Source organism: Narcine bancroftii, chromosome 5, assembly GCF_036971445.1.
Source record: "Narcine bancroftii isolate sNarBan1 chromosome 5, sNarBan1.hap1, whole genome shotgun sequence".
Lineage (NCBI taxonomy): Eukaryota > Metazoa > Chordata > Chondrichthyes > Torpediniformes > Narcinidae > Narcine > Narcine bancroftii.
Genome location: NC_091473.1, coordinates 44,477,558 through 44,493,967, shown reverse-complemented (window position 1 = coordinate 44,493,967; position 16,410 = coordinate 44,477,558). Strand labels below are relative to the sequence as shown.

Below are 16,410 nucleotides of genomic sequence, written 5' to 3'. Positions count from 1 at the left end.
TGGAGTCTCTGAGGAGAATATTTACAATGCCCAGAGTGGACAATAGGGTTACTGAACCTTGTACATTGTCTCAACCTGCCATTCTTATCGTGGGCCACATGGTTCCCCAAGGACACTGCATATTTAATGGAGGGGGGGGGGGGGGAAGAGAAACTTGCAGTCATAGTTTTATTTTCCACATAAACGCTGCACGGAATACAGAGACGCGGCCGGCGAGCGCTGCACGGAATGCAGAGACGCGGCCGGCGAGCGCTGCACGGAATGCAGAGACGCGGCCGGCGAGCGCTGCACGGAATGCAGGGACGCGGCCGGCGAGCGCTGCACGGAATGCAGGGACGCGCCCGGCGAGCGCTGCACGGAATGCAGAGACGCGCCCGGCGAGCGCTGCACGGAATGCAGGGACGCGGCCGGCGAGCGCTGCACTGAACGCAGAGACGCGACTGGTGAGGGCGCGGGGAGGCTGCCGACGAATGGTACGAGCAGACGGGACTGACTGCAGCCCAGCGGCCGACGCCCACTTGGCGGTGACGTATATCCGGCGGTTTGAAGCGCGCGCGGTTCGGACCGGGACAATGTGGCAGCAAGGGAGCACGGGGAAGCTGCTGGCGGTGAGTGAGTGAGGGTGGGAATGGAGGGATGATTCGGTGCCGTCTCTCTGCGCGGTGATGTCTCTGGCCGCCGCCTCGTGGCAGGGAATCTTGTAGCGGTCCGAAATGCGGCCCGGCCTCCCTGAGCCTTGCAGCTGGACCAAGCAGGGTTGTCGGCCGCAAGCTCAGCACCAGGAAACATAGGACATGCATTGCCGTTGCATGAAGCCACATGCAAAGTTCACCAACTGCAACGTGCACCTGACCAGCTGCTCCCCTCTGGCCTGTGATGTTGACACCAACTGTTGCTGCTCCTTGGGCTGCCGGAGCCCATAGGCCCTTTTCCACTGGCACCCTGTCCCAGGAATTAACTGGCAATGTACTGGGTCAGGGTCCAGTGGAAAAGGAACACTGTTCGAACGCTGGCGTCTAATGCCGGGGGTAAACTGCCTCTACCCCTACTCACGTCCCCTTGTTTGTGGATGCCGGCGTGCTGATAGTGGAAAAGGGACAGCAGAAAGTTGAAGTTGAAAGTTGGGTTAGTTGTGTTCAATTACTGTCCCAATTCAGGGTGGCTGAGTGGAAAAGGCACAAAGGGTTTCCTATTCTGGGATACTGCACAGCCAATTAACTGGGATGCTCGTGGAAAAGGAGCTGATGTATTCTTGCAGCAGAGTTCCTCTCCCTCCAATCCCTAATTGACACCAAGACCACCTGCTCTGTATTCTGGGACCCTCATAATTTCTTCATTGGCTCTCCCCATCTCAGTAATTTTCTGCCATCCTTGTTTTCCATACAGCTCCCACTGCTGAATTATGCTTTCCCTTGTTTGCGACCAATCGGCCACTGTTGATGTCAGGCTTGCACAGATTTAATCTGTGATTCACAGATTTTAAGAGTATCATGGTATATGAAGTCAATAGTAAACATTCTTGCAGAATGCAAGACTGAAAACCTACTTCTGTTTAATTTATTATTTCTCTTGCATGATATTCCTGGTGCTCCAGTTGCTCTCTATTAATAAACACCACCTCAATTTGCAACTTCACAGGCAAAGGCAAGACTTAATTTGCAGCTACTAATTAGATGCTTTGTTTGAATGCATATTTTGAGAGACACACTGGTGGGACAGTAATTCTGTTCCATTGCCTTTGTACAAGTGTAGTTGTGCCTTGTTACGAATATGTTCGCCATGTATTTTAGCTTGCATTGATTTTATTAATGTAGGGTATCAATTCTGAAATGCTTTACATGAACTTAAGCTTAAAGTAAATTTAGACCTTTTAAAACAATTTTTATATATGGGTGTCAAAATTATCTGTGATGTCAAAACTTTCTGCATGCATGCATTTAATGGAAAAACTAAAATGCAAGCTGGTCATTTTTCCTCAAGTACTTGGTTTTAGTTCGACTGTAAAGAAATGACTTGTTTCCTTAAGTATATACTTAACACAAATGAAATCAAATGTTTACAAATACTCCTGTACACTGAATTTTCTGTGCATGTTATGCTCCCAGGGAGTGTACAAAATGGAAAGCATTCTAACTGATCCTTGAATCCAATCCACTCTTGGGACACCATTATCTTGATGATGATGACTGAGAATTATCCAAAACAATCTGCAACCACCCCAGCAGAATGATTTTGTTTCAGTAAGCTCCTTGAGCTGCACTCTCATTAGTATGAGCAAGGGACATGACACATGCTTGAGAGACACGCAAGATTCAGAGACTACAATTCAAGAAAAATACTCATATGCATTAGATGCTAGAACAACGGACACGTGAGAGAAATAAAACATTGTGTGCAAGAGAGTGTCACTAAGTTGGCAGATGCGTGAGTAACACGTCACACAAACTGACTTCTGCAAGAAAGTTGAGAATTAAGCCAGGTATATAAAGAGCATGTTGGGCATTTATCTTTTTAAGTTGCTACACAAAATCATTATTAACTTTTGCTATTGTCATATTGCCATTGTAGATATTAACCTGGCTATATATAGACCATGCCTGAGTTATAAGAACAAGCTCCTATAAATATTATTCAATTCAAAAGTCTTGCCTATATATGTTTGTCCTATGAACACCAAAACTAGAATTTTATCCTTCCCCCTTCCTGCCCCCATTTTAAAAACTGTTCCCTCTTTAACTTAACAAAATGGCATTTGTTAGGGATTATTATTTATAGAATGTCTTTAAGAATTATGGAATAAGTGGAGCAACAAATTCATTTAAATGAGAATCAGTTTTACAAGAAGTTTCACAATAGGAGGCCTGTTATTTGATTTTGAAATTGACAAAGTAAACAATACTTGATACTCTTGTAATAAACAATATGATATCCATTGATACTATCAAGGCCATTGAAACCAATGAGTGAGGTACATCCCAATTCTGGATCATCGAAAGGAGGCAGCAGAAGACAAAAATAAATAGATTTATGTTAATTTGCCTTAATTGAATACCCATGATGAAAACAGGGAAGACGTTAGATGGCAATCTCCTCTATTACCACATTGTTCAAAGTGTATCCTTACCACTGAATGCACAGCTCAGGACATGTCTGTTTAGTCAATTAATACTCTGGAGGTGTGTGTATGCTGGAAATGTTCCCTCAACACTCACAGTAGATTTTTCTTTTGAGTGTCTGCCATTTTGAACTCAGAATCCCTTGGAATATTCAAAGGAATTTTGTCATTTGGATGTACTTCCATTGTAAATGTTTAATTCTGCCAAATTATCTGTTTGCACTCCAAACGATGAAGTTCATTAGGCAATCCTAACCATTGAAACTGTACTTAATTACTTATTGTCATCTCGATGTTTGAAAAATTTAAAACCTCACCACTGCAGAGTGACAGTGAAGGAAGAGGGAATAGATTCTTCAGAAGACCTGTTTTCAACTACTACTTCAGTGTCCAGTGGCTTATTCACAGTCACAACACTATTCATTACAGTACTCTGGCGATATGGTTTTGTGCATCATCTAATACGTGAACAAAACTGATTTAGAGATCTGTAAAAACAAAACCTGTTCTTTACCCTTGGACAGCCTGTAAATGCATCACTCATGGTTTTGTGGCCCCTTGATGGCTGTATACAATGAATCATAGAAATCTCCCAAATGATGCAGCAAATTGTGTGGCTAGATTACAAAGAAAAGCTGGAGGGACATCAGATCAGGCAGTGTCCATGGAGAGAGATGGAAAGTTAACATTTAAGGTTGGTGCCCTTTTCCAATTCAATGTCAAAACAAGGACCTGATCTGAAACACTGACTGTTGCTCTCTCTGTTGTTGCTGTCTGAACTGTTGACCTCTTTGTTAAACAAGAAATCTGTGGATGCTGGGGTCCAGTGCAGCACCTAAAGTGCTAGAGAAACTCAGCAGGCCACGCAGCATCCGCAGGAAACAAAGGTCGATATTTTGCGTCTGGGCCCTTCTTCAGGAATGCCGAAAATCAGGCAGACACCCAAATAAGAAGGAGGGGAGAAGGAGTAGGAGTACAAACTAGAGTGTGATCTGAGAATACAAATGGGGGGGGGGAGGGGGGAAGGGGGAAGGGAGAAGAGAAAGGAACTAGGAGGTAATATGGGGAATGGCAGAGGGCCAAGACTGAAATGGCTCTCTGATAGAAGGATAGAAAGGAAGGCAGGGATGAGGGAAAAAGACCAGGGAAGAGGTTGATGGAAATTGGAGGTCGTTATTGATGCCTCCTGATTGGAGTCTGCTGAGATGGAAAAAAAGGTGTTAGAGTAAATGCTGTTGGTTCTTTGCTCAGAATTCCAGCATCTGCAGTTTCTTCCGTGTCTAACTTACTAGCTACAAATGTTAAGTGGTACACTCTTAGTATGCAATTATTTCAAATATGATTTTAAAATATTTTTTGATTAATTATTTTCCAGCCCATGGATGAACTTTTGCGGTGTGGCATTTGTTTTGAATACTTCAACGTTGCAATGATGGTACCTCACTGTTCTCATAATTGTAAGTACTCTGCAGCATTCATAATCCACGTGTCTGAAAGATATTAACTGACATGGGGATGTCAGTAGGATTTCTGTGAAGCATAATGTGAGAAGACATTTATACCTTTATGTTCATCAGCATTATAAAAAGATGAATTTTGAACAGCGTAGATAATCTTGAAAATATATTTTAAGCTCTCAAATGGTTACAGGTGATTCAAGATTCCTTTATTGTCATGTAATAATATGGAATATGTAATATTACAAGAAATTTTCTTTTGCTTGCTGTAAGGCAAATAAAGAGTCACCATTAGCATTGCCCAGTTCCATTGACAGAGAAAGAGAAGCAAAAGAGTCCCTTCAGAGACACTGAGTGTCTGGATTTGCCTCCAGCAGACCTACAGCCTCTGCAGCTGCACAGTCCCCCATTCGATCCATTGGCAACCTGAGCTAGAGATCCAAACCTCTGAAATGATCAGGAGTCTTTCAGCACCTGAGGCCCATCAGGAACCCTTCTTGCTCTCAGCATCCTGTTCAGATATCTGGTTCCCATTGCCAGTCTCTAGCAGCTCGCAGCTTGTGTGGGCCCTCAGCTGTGCAGGTCTTTCAGCTGTTGAACCACTCACTGGTCCCCTCCAGCAGTCACTGCCCTGTAGGGTCATCTCAAATGCTTCTCAACAGAGGGTCGGGAGACAGGTTCTCTCCATTTCTGGGGCCCTGCGCTGGTCCACTGCTCCTCCAGAGTCTGCAGCCCTCGTGGCTGCTGCCAGCACAAACTCGACAGGTTCAAGATTTTAATTAAAAATTCCATAGGCTCCTTTAACAGGCTGATTAAAACCTGTATGGAGCAGTCAACATCAGGACACTGCGGAGTGGTGCTGCCTCTCTGCTCCCCACTTTCAGCGCAGTGCCGGCAGCACTGTTTTTTTTCTATTTAAATGTGACAATACTCATAGTTTTTTCATTGTTCCAGCATATTGCCATGTTGTTGTGATGGTGCAGCACACCTCCTCTGTTGGCAATTGTGACGTGAGAATGTGGTGTTTGTAATGTCAGTAGTGGTGTAATGAAAACTGTGGAGAATGTTTTGATCTGAGCACTGTTGTGCAGATGAAAAGATACAAGGACATGCTGAAAGCTACCTTGAAGTGCAACATCCTAGCTCTCTCTGGGAACCTCTCATCTATTACCACTCAGAGTGGAAAAAGGAGTGTTCTGGCTGGTAGTAAGAATTTCAAGGCCATGGATCGGGAGGACACAGACACCTACTGCAGCTGATAGAAGGAATGTGCCACCTTGCAAACCATGCACCCTTGTGCCTTTCCAGTTGCCTTATTCCATATCTAGGAGACTCAACAGCAGCCAGCTCAGAACCCACAAAAGTAGAGTGAAGGCGTTGCAAGTAATTGCTAAAGCCTATGGGACGGTGACCATGGCGGAAAACTAATGAGGGGCTCTTCAGCTGAAGAACACACAGGCAGTGGGCTGTTGGCAGCATGAGGTGAGGAAGCCACACAGGCTCCAGGCTGCTGGCGACTTAGTGTCAAAGGACTCGTAATAGGCTCTGGACTGTTGGAGATTGGCTCGAGCCTGGCTGAAGATATTGATACCAGATATTGGAACTGTGATGTGAGAAGGTGTCAAAGCGGAAGGGGCTTCCGAAGATTTCATGTGCTGAAGGCTTCCTGATTGTGTCAGGTTTGGATTTGGAGCTTGGGTTGCTGATAGTTTGAACTGAAGTCTGTGTGGCTGCAGAGGACGAGGGTGTGCTGGAGGTGAATCCACGGACACTTGGTAATTCTGAAGGGACTCTCTTGTATCTCTTTCTCTGACTATGAAGGTGCCGGACAATTTTTGTTGATGCAGAATTTTCGCCTTACGGCAGACTAAATGCAATTTTGTGTAATGTTACATTTAAATACATGACCATAAAAGAATCCTGAATTCTTGAGGGATTGTGAAAGAAGATTTCCTACAGCAGAACTGAACCCAAATGAGCTGTATTTGTATTTCATGTTGTGTGCATGAAATACTGATTCATGATTACAAATAAAGTGCAAGAAATATGAACTGATAGAAATGATGCTGATCATTTAGTCCATTAAATGTGTGCACATCACGATTGCCTGAGTATTAGGACAATTATTGTGACACAATTTTCCTGTAGCAATTTGAGAGGTTAAAAAAAAGTTAAAGACTAGTCAGTATCACATAATAGGCTTCTGTAATTGTAATTTTTTTTGTTTCTGATCTTGTTACTCTAGCCTTTCCTGGTTCAAATTAATTTCAGAGTTAGGACCTTTTTTTTTTAACCTCTCCTGTTATTTGTATGCTTTCAGTGCATTCCTCACCATCTCCCCAGATGGTGTTGGATTTCACAGCTCAGACTACTTTCTTTGTCGACATTCATGTTATTCTGTCATGTAGTAGAATGATGTACAATTGGCAAGGAAGGCTCAAAATCCATCCCATTTACAGATTTGCCAGTGTTAAAAGGTAAATAATGGAACACAGGCTGGTGGAGAAGCTGACCTCGCCAGAACACAGCAACCTTCTCTGTAACAGGAGCCTGCTCCTGTTCACGTTACTGACCCACAACTGTTATGTATAGATATTTTTTGGAAGATGGATTGTGGGGTTTTTAGTTAGGTCACACACAGATACATCACTTCAAAACATCTCATTTAAAATGCCGGAGCTCTGGTCAAGCCAGATAGTCCAGGCATTGGGTGCCTTTGCAAAAACTTTGAAGAATGTCGATAGAGACTTCACAAGTAGGTGTTAATTGAACATGCTGTGGAGTAATGGATTATTGTTTTGGAAAGCAACAGATGAATGCACTTAGAAGATTGGGTCCTGTGCTGCAGTCTGAGTGCAGACTGCTATTCTAAGAGGGTCATGTGGTTTTCCTTGTGAGAGAGAGAGAGAGAGAGTTCATTTCGACAGTTCAGCAGCAGCAGCAGCTGGGACTGGAACAGGACAAGCTGGCAAGCTTTTGGAAAAACCCCATTTTGTAAGACAGGTTGTGAGTTCTGGCTTCAGCCTGGTCAAAGCCTTTGTGGTCCAATCAAGAGGAGATGGATGGCTGCATAATGTTTCACTTGAGATAAAGGAAACTGAAAAGGAACTCTGTGGTGACCTGAAAGAAAGGGGTTATCATCTAGAAAACCCTGATAAGGCAAGTTTCTTCGACAAAACACTGAAGTGGCTGATCGGAAGGAATCAGTTGTGTGCGTCCAACGAGCAACAAATCTCTCTGAAAACTAGCAAGAACTTTCCTGAGTGGTAACCATTTACCTTTCAAGCACTAAAGCCTGGTGAAGATTCATAAATGTTAAATTCTGTGTATAGTATAAGAATTGCCTGAAACCGGTGAACTTGGAGGAGCGAGAAGTGAGATTGGACTGTGAATCAAAGAACTTTTCTGAACTTAGACACACATTACATACATATGTGCTCAGAATTAGAAGGAGGTTAAGTTAGGTTAAGTTAATAGTAATAAGTTAAAGTTTGATTTTTTTTAATGTTTAAAGATAATTAAAAGCCACTGTTGTTTAAGTTTGTCTTGGTGAATTTCTATTGCTGCTGGGTTTTGGGGTCCTCTGGGCCTGTCACAACAGCTATAAACATTAATCTTATCAACATATAAGTAAGAAACATTTAAAAATGGTATGCTTCTGCCCAAAATTTCTCTTTTCAGTCATGACTCTGGTATTTAGTTTATATCTTCTTTTCTTCTTTGGCTTGGCTTCGCGGACGAAGATTTATGGAGGGGTAATGTCCACGTCAGCTGCAGGCTCGTTTGTGGCTGACAAGTCCGATGCGGGACAGGCAGACACGGTTGCAAGGGAAAATTGGTTGGTTGGGTGTTGGGTTTTTCCTCCTTTGTCTTTTGTCAGTGAGGTGGGCTCTGCGGTCTTCTTCAAAGGAGATTGCTGCCCGCCAAACTGTGAGGCGCCAAGATGCATGGTTTGAGGTGATATCAGCCCACTGGCGGTGATCAATGTGGCAGGCACCAAGAGATTTCTTTAGGCAGTCTTTGTACCTCTTCTTTGGTGCACCTCTGTCACGGTGGCCAGTGGAGAGCTCGCCATATAACACGATCTTGGGAAGGCGATGGTCCTCCATTCTGTAGACGTGTCCTACCCAGCGGAGTTGGATCTTCAGCAGCGTGGATTAGATGCTGTCGGCCTCTGCCATCTCGAGTACTTCGATGTTGGAGATGAAGTCGCTCCAATGAATGTTGAGGATGGAGCGGAGACAACGCTGGTGGAAGCGTTCTAGGAGCCGTAGGTGATGCCGGTAGAGGTAGAGGTAGACTGCCCATTCAGAGCCAGCTCTTCAGCGCTTGATGTCCTGTTTTGCGGAAACTGCCAAAATGTTTGGCCTGGAAGTCAGCCTGAAGAAAACTGAGGTCCTCCATCAGCTAGCTCCCCACCATGACTACCAGCCCCCCCACATCTCCATCAGGCACACAAAACTCAAAACGGTCAACCAGTTTACCTATCTCGGCTGCACCATTTGATCGGATGCAAGGATCGACAACGAGATAGACAACAGACTTGCCAAGGCAAATAGCGCCTTTGGAAGATTACACAAAAGAGTCTGGAAAAACAACCAACTGAAAAACCTCACAAAGATTAGCGTATACAGAGCCATTGTCATACCCACGCTTCTGTTTGGCTCCGAATCATGGGTCCTTAGTTTATATATCCAGGCGACAAGAGGCATAACAGTAAAGTTCTCATGTGGGAGGTGGGCCCTTTTTTTCCTCAGTCTATAATAATAAAAGTCTTAATGTCTTGGGTGGGGCTTTTTCCTTAAGTCTGTTTGGTGTATCTAGTGATGCTGTCCTTCAAGGTTTACTGCAGTCAGTTTATTAACGGGACTTAGAATGGGCCTTTCCAGTGAGTTTTCAATTTATTCCGATCCTAATTCTTTACCGGAAAGAAATTTTCAGGTTTGCCTTTAGGATATTTACCACTTTGATCTGTTGGATCACTCTCCTTTAGGTGTGCTTGTTGTACCTGTGAATGGATCTCTCAAAAAAAAGTTTAGTTAGATTACTCAAATATTTGCTTATTTCATCGCCCAGTAATTCTGGTAATGTGGGCTTTGCTCCCCAACGTGTTCATATTGGCTGCCCGTGGACCATCTTTGCAGCAGATAGCCCTGACTTAGCCTGTGGTGTCATCTGCATTTTGAGCATATCACTTTTTAGCCGATCTTAGCTCTCTTTCTTCAGTCAATTTCGCTAGCTTGGTGTTTTTTTTAATGTTTTATTTGCACAGCTCAGTATTCCTGCTGCCTGGGGTTAATGGAAGCAGTGCAACCACTGTAAGATTCCAAATTCCTTATACAATTCTTCATTTATCTTGACTACAAAGTGAGGACCATTATCTGAACTCAATGCCTCAGGCAGGCCATAGCAAGGAATTATTTCTCTTAACAAAATTTTAAACTAATAGTCAAGGCAGTATTGTCTCTAAATAAAAAGAAAAATGGCTAATTATAAATACAAAAAAATGGCCGCATGGCAAGATCCCACTCCTGCCACCATTCGTACCTGCTGGCATGGTGTCCCTTTGCCTAAAATTTGGATGCCACCACGTCTGCAGTGAGGTATTTACAGCAAGTTATTTATCATTCCCTCCTTGCCAATGTAGGCATCATTGAGTACACAATCAATTAACAGAAATATCAAGTATTGAACACATATTTGGCCAGCCGGCATAATCTTATAACTGAATATTTGTCTGAAAAACTTGCTGTTTGCATTTTCTGTTGCTGAGTTGCTGCATTTCACAGTATTCAGAAATTGTATGATCTTGTTACTTTTCCTTTTAATCACGTATTGATTGCATTATCTTTGACAGTTTGCAGGAACACTAGGTTAACATGATTGAGTTTAGAGTCCTCAGGTTCAAGAAAATTGGAATGTTTAGGTTGTCTTGATGCCTATTCAATGATTATCAAGCATTGTTCTACTTCAAAGCACATAGTTACCAGGCTGGAGGAGGGGCACCTGTTTGCCACCGATAGGTTCCTTGAGATGTCTCTATATTTCTGTGAGTGTTTGGGCTAATAGTGCTTTGGTTGGTTGCTGTACATATGTAACCATTTTGTCAATTAACACATGTTAAAGTAACGTCACATCAATCTTAGGATTTTAATCCTGTACAACCACGCGGGGTTATTGGCATTCCATTCAAACAGCTTCTTCTGACCACTTAGCCAGCTTATTCTTTAAGGTCTCAGGTAAATCAATAATGACAATACTTATACAGTACAACTCCGATTATCCGAAATGGTTGCGACTGGGCCCATTTCAGGTAAACGTTTTTTTTCAGAGAATCGGTCATTTTTAAAAACAGCCCAGTAGCTACAGCAAACCACTTGTAAGTGTTTAAATAACAGCAAACAACAAGTTGAGGCTTTTTTTAGCATTAAAATAATGTTTAATTCTCACCCAAAAAAATGCTGGCCACCGCCGATCAGCGAACCTTCCCCACCGAGGCCCCACTCATGCTCAGAGCTTGAGGTTCTCGCTGCTGCCGGCGCCCCAAGGTCCCTGGTCAATTTGGCTCCGAAAAATATTTTGGATAAATGAGGATTTCAGACATCCTTTTTTATCTGATTGTTTTAAAAAAAAATTGGATAACTGAGGATTTCAGAGAATCAGATTTCAAATAATTGGAGTTGTACTGTAGTTATGTACATAATTCTACATACATTCAAATGGTAGGCATTCATGTCTTTCCTGAAAGCACTTAATTTCTTTACCAGAATTATTTTGCTGACAGATGATACATTCTTGTGCCTCTTTTCTCAAATTAGTGACGTGCCATTCCTACCATTCCTCCTTAGTCAAATATATTATTACATATAAATAATTAAGCAGTACAATGAAAAAATTGCATTAGGTACAGAAATTGTCCAGCAGGGTGGTTCATAATTCATTTTTTGTATTTCTGTCACACCCCTTGCTGTTTACAGAGCTTAATGAAATTGCCAGGACAGGGGTGTCCTGAAGTTGTGTTATGCTTCATCCCCATATCAGGCAAGACCGTTCTATTTTCAAGCAGTTTATTGGTTTCTGAATAAACGATGAAGGGACCGTTTATAACAGCAGCTTTTGCTGCAGCATCTTCGTAAGCTCTCCCAAGGGATGCAGGGTCCAGGTATGGGCATAACTATTCCTTTTCCTATCATATAGGCTCTAAGGACAAACAATTCAAATGCTGGGAAAAGCTGGACGATAGAAGGCAGCTATCTTTATTACTTCACCTGTATTTTTTACAATGGCATAACCTCACAGTAACGTCACATCAATCCTCCGACCCTGTGCTAGCAGCAGCGACTTGTATCATCAACAAAGGGCTGATCAGTCAATAAACCAAGTTGTACTTTTATCAATGGGACTGTCTATTAAATCTTGTTGTGCCAGAAATCACAAGATCATTTCACTGCAATCATAATCTGGTTTTTCAAGTTCACCTGGAGGCGGTATTAAAAATCCCGTCAAGTTAAAAGTAATACAGTCATGGAAAGTCAGATGAATTCACTAAGGGAAAAGTTCAGAGTGACTCAAAAGTGAGATGTCAGGAGAATTGCCACTGAATGCTGGATGTATTTCACTCTGGGTTTCAAAGGTGCCTCAGCTCTTTTGGTCAGAAGGCCATCAACACTTTTCTGGGTTGTTCTTTGTTTTAAACAATGTTGCAGTAGTTTTTTATGTAAGCATTGCAATGTCTGATCTGCAGAATAAGTCTGGTGTGCTTCCAAAATTCCTATCCGGTGGCTTTGGGGAGGGTTTAGCTTGAGATTGCAATCCTGAAGGAGTTAAACACCATTTCTTAACTGTTGTCGGCTTGGCAGAGGCTGGTCACCTCCGCAGCCCGGGCCTGGTCAGGTGTGGTGCACATGCCCAGATCAGCCAGGGCTCGGAGGCAAATATCCTCCGACCCTGTGCTAGCAGCAGCAACGCCTCCGGCCATCCACACGTATTCGCGCTCACGGTCGGGGCGCTCAGACTCGCGCTCCTCCACCTCCTCGGGCATGCGTCAGGTGTCGCACTCGTGCCTCCCCATTCCATGATCGGACGGACCGGCGCCATCTTGCGTCCCCGAACACAACGAGGGCGCCAGTGGAACAGTCAGTTTTGTCTGCAAAGTCCTCTGTGGTTTCAGGGCTTCTCCAGTCGACCTCTATGGATTCTTCTGGAAGGTAGGCCTCAATTCCTCTGCACTTTCTGCGCGTTTAAAATGTAATTTCTTCACCAATTGGCCTCTCATTTTCTTCATTGTTACTGTATACAAAGTTTAAGCCACTTCAGAAAAAGTTTTAAGAGTGTTGTATGTCTTTATAATTCGGGCATTAATTATTCAGCTGGGGGGAAGGTGGTTCCACACGTCTTCTTCCTACGCCATCTTGCCACGTCCCAGGAAAAAGATTTCTAAGGTGGGAGTGTGGGCAAGGGAGTGTGCTACTATTTTAATAGTAAATATATCTTTAATTTGAAATGTTAAATTAATTTCACATTCTGTAGTTGGTGCTGGTCATTTAATTTTAGCCATTTGGGATCTTTAAACATCATATTTAATTTGTATTTCAATGTTGATCACAATTTATTAGCACCTTCTAGTTTAATATGCTGCTCATCTAAATAACTTAGCTGGGTTAGTTTCTGTAACTCTGAGAAAAAAGTTTAATTTCTGTTTTTAAAAATATACTGCACAGACAGGGCAGGAGCTGCCTTTATTAACTTTGATTACTAAGCAAGGTCAGGGTCAATATGCCAGTTTCCTTCCCTGTGGCTCGTATTATCTCTCCAGCTCCTAATTCTTTTTTCCTCTCCCACTTCTTGTGGGCCTCCTTTCCACTCTCTAATTCTGTTTTTCCGTTTATTTGATGCATTTTTTTCCCACATTAGTTGTTTTGCCTCGACTGTATTACCAGTATTTTAAATCCTTCCTCCTGCTCAGTCATTTTGGAACAGTTCTGGTAAGGTAGACATGGATGGGACCGGTTCCTTTTCTGATATATCATTACCTTTTTATCTCAATCATAAATTTACCTGGCTAGCCCTTTTCTGGCCTCCTGCTCAATTCCTACCCTTTTTTTAAAAATGAGTTGCACAACTCGCTGTCTAATTTAAATTTCTACCCTTATTCTTTACCATAGTTTGGATACAAATAACACATTTGCTGTACTGGGGCAGTTCCATCTGCCTTATCCTTTTGAGTTGCCTTCACAAATTAAAACCTTTTATCCGGGCCTCTCTGGCCAACTTACTGAATTAAATTTAATCTCAGGCAAACAATATAACCTTATTTTGTATAATCATTGCAGTTACGTAGCCTTAAATCTTATTTCTCCACTGACCTGTATGCTTTATTTCTCTTCGCTCTTTTATGGCAGGGAACCTGATCAACCTTGAACTAGGGGCCACAGTGTTCCTGGGAGTGGGTTATGGAGTCCAGGCTCAAAGGTGCCAGAGGTACACTGTCAACTCTGTCCGAAGTCCCAGTCTTACTGTTGCAACTTATTCCATTCATGTCAGTAGTTTCTTGACGACTACGCCAATGTGGAAGTCAGCCCGCGTTAAAATGAAATTAGACAGCAGAATAGAACACACACAGCAAGATATCACTTTAAAGCATATAGATCTTTATTTCAGTAATAGTTAATTCGTTTACAGGAAGTGAGTAAGGCTAATCAGGGAGAGGTCCATTTCTGACACTTGTCTGAAGTCTTTAGCTCGAACTCCAAAGATACAGAGATTTCATTTTACATTTATACAGTTTCAAATGGGTAAGGGGTAGAAGTGACCCCCAACTTGGCATTACATAATTTTATTATAAAAAACCAAATGGTATGTGTTATTGTCTGGTAAATAATCAACGTTACTTTGAAGGTGATTTGGGATTTCATTTCTTGTTTTTTGGAGCAATGTCAGCAGGCAGTTTTTGTTTGTGTGGAAGAGAGAGTGAGGTGACTCACCCCTCATAAAATTAACATTTTATTGATAATTTATTTGGGGGAAACAGAACATGTGTCTCAGCTGTCTGAAGGTTCAACAAGCTATTGTTCTATAAAATAAACTGGGTTGTTTACTTTGTCTCATTCCTTTTCTGTTTTCATCACATCTTGAGGCTTTCAGATCAAGGGATTTCTGTGCAGATTATTTTTCATCTTGCAACTTCCGCATGACAGAATTTTATGGATCAAAGTGGAGCTGATATGGCACCTGTTAAGATCTGGATTGGACATGGGCTTTTGCATCAAATGACATAGTTTCTGGTTTAATTCCATGGTGGTTAGTTTCATATCACAATTTTGCTCATTCTTGGCATCATGTATACTCTTTGCAAATTTAGTTTAGGTTTTAGGATTTTAATTTTAAAATAACAATGTACTTTCCTATCCTTTTTTTTTGAATATTTTATTTTTGATTTTCTAAGACTCTCACAAATCCAAACAGTACAATCTTTTCAACAATGATATATTACATTACAGGGTCCATTTTTCCCCTGCCCACCACTCTCCCTTCCCTCTCATACTGTAATACCGCAAGGAAAAGATTTTGTAAATTAAACTAACAAAAAGAACCAAAAATCTATAGAGCCACAGACCCTTAAAGGAACCAAATATAAACCCAGAGTAACAAAATAAAATGAAAAAGATACGAAACGGGTCTGCGCCCCAACCCACTTCATTTATCGCAGTCATTTCACTATTAGAATGGACTTTTACCTTTCTTCCATTTGGAAGGGGTCTAACTATATCTGCATACCTATATGTTGCAGATAAGGCTGCCATACCCCAACAAATGTGTCATAGTTCCTCCTTAAATTATGCATAATTTTCTCCAGGGAAATACAACTCTGTATTTCCATATTCCATCATGTTCCAGTCCATTATCAAACCAGCAACCGTAGTAGTGAGCCCCCGCAGGATCATGAGTTCCCGGTGGCCGGGGGGGCACAAAGAACTATGGAAGGCATGTGACTTCAGGTTGGGTGATTGTGATAGCACATCAACTATAATTATTTAAACTCCTGCGACGATTCCATGAAACAGTTCGGTTGATTTAGTTCTCAGACAACTTGTGTGTGCTTTATTCACTGCACCACTTGCTACATTGGTGACCCTGATGGTCCATACAACATTTTGGACCTCACTATGGCTGCACAGAATGCTGTTGCAATCAAACTTCCAGTATTTTGGACCTCACAGCCAGAGGTCTGGTTTGAGCAGGCCGAGGTCCAGTTCCATCTACTCCAGATTATCGCTGACGCAACAAAGTTTTGTCGATTTCTTACGCCAGCCTCCAGCCAACAACAGGTATGAAGCTTTCAAAGTCGTACTCAGATGTACTTTTCAGCTTTTCCCGATACAACAGGGTACATGACTTCTCCATATGGACGGCCTGGGCGACCGTACTCCTTCCAAACTAATGTTGATGCTCATGGACAGGCACAATCCCGTCTGTTTTTTGAGTAACATTTTCTCGAGCAAATGCCAGAAGCCATCCATTTGTTTCTTGCTGATGAAGATTTTAATGACCCCTGTTGCTTAGCAGCCCATGCTGGTAGACTTTCGGTTGGGCATGTAGTGATGCTTCAACAAAGGGCATGAACCCTTCCAACTCTGGTAGCGGTGCGGCGTCAGACTCCACCAGATACAGTTGAGACAGAACTGTGTTCCACGGGCACGCATCCGGGAAATGCTGAGGCCGGCTGTTCATAGTGGCCGTGATGGCCAGCTACCTCCTTTTCCTCTGGGATCGACACTTGGGCTGCTGGTTCTTGTTGGTTAGTGTGTTTACTTCCTCTGGCCCAGACACGCGTTCAGG

At 42.6% G+C, this 16,410-nt stretch overlaps 1 protein-coding gene across 1 annotated transcript in view; it reads left to right on the top strand.

The window, feature by feature from the left end:
- Positions 1-322: 322 nt before the first annotated feature.
- rad18 (RAD18 E3 ubiquitin protein ligase) overlaps positions 323-16,410 on the top strand; it is a 237,640-nt gene continuing 221,552 nt past the window's right edge. The window contains exons 1-2 of the mRNA XM_069937290.1: positions 323-608; positions 4,491-4,572. Of these exons, the coding sequence (XP_069793391.1) occupies positions 471-608; positions 4,491-4,572 (220 nt within the window). The 5' untranslated portion in view covers positions 323-470. The remainder of the gene's footprint in view (positions 609-4,490; positions 4,573-16,410) is intronic.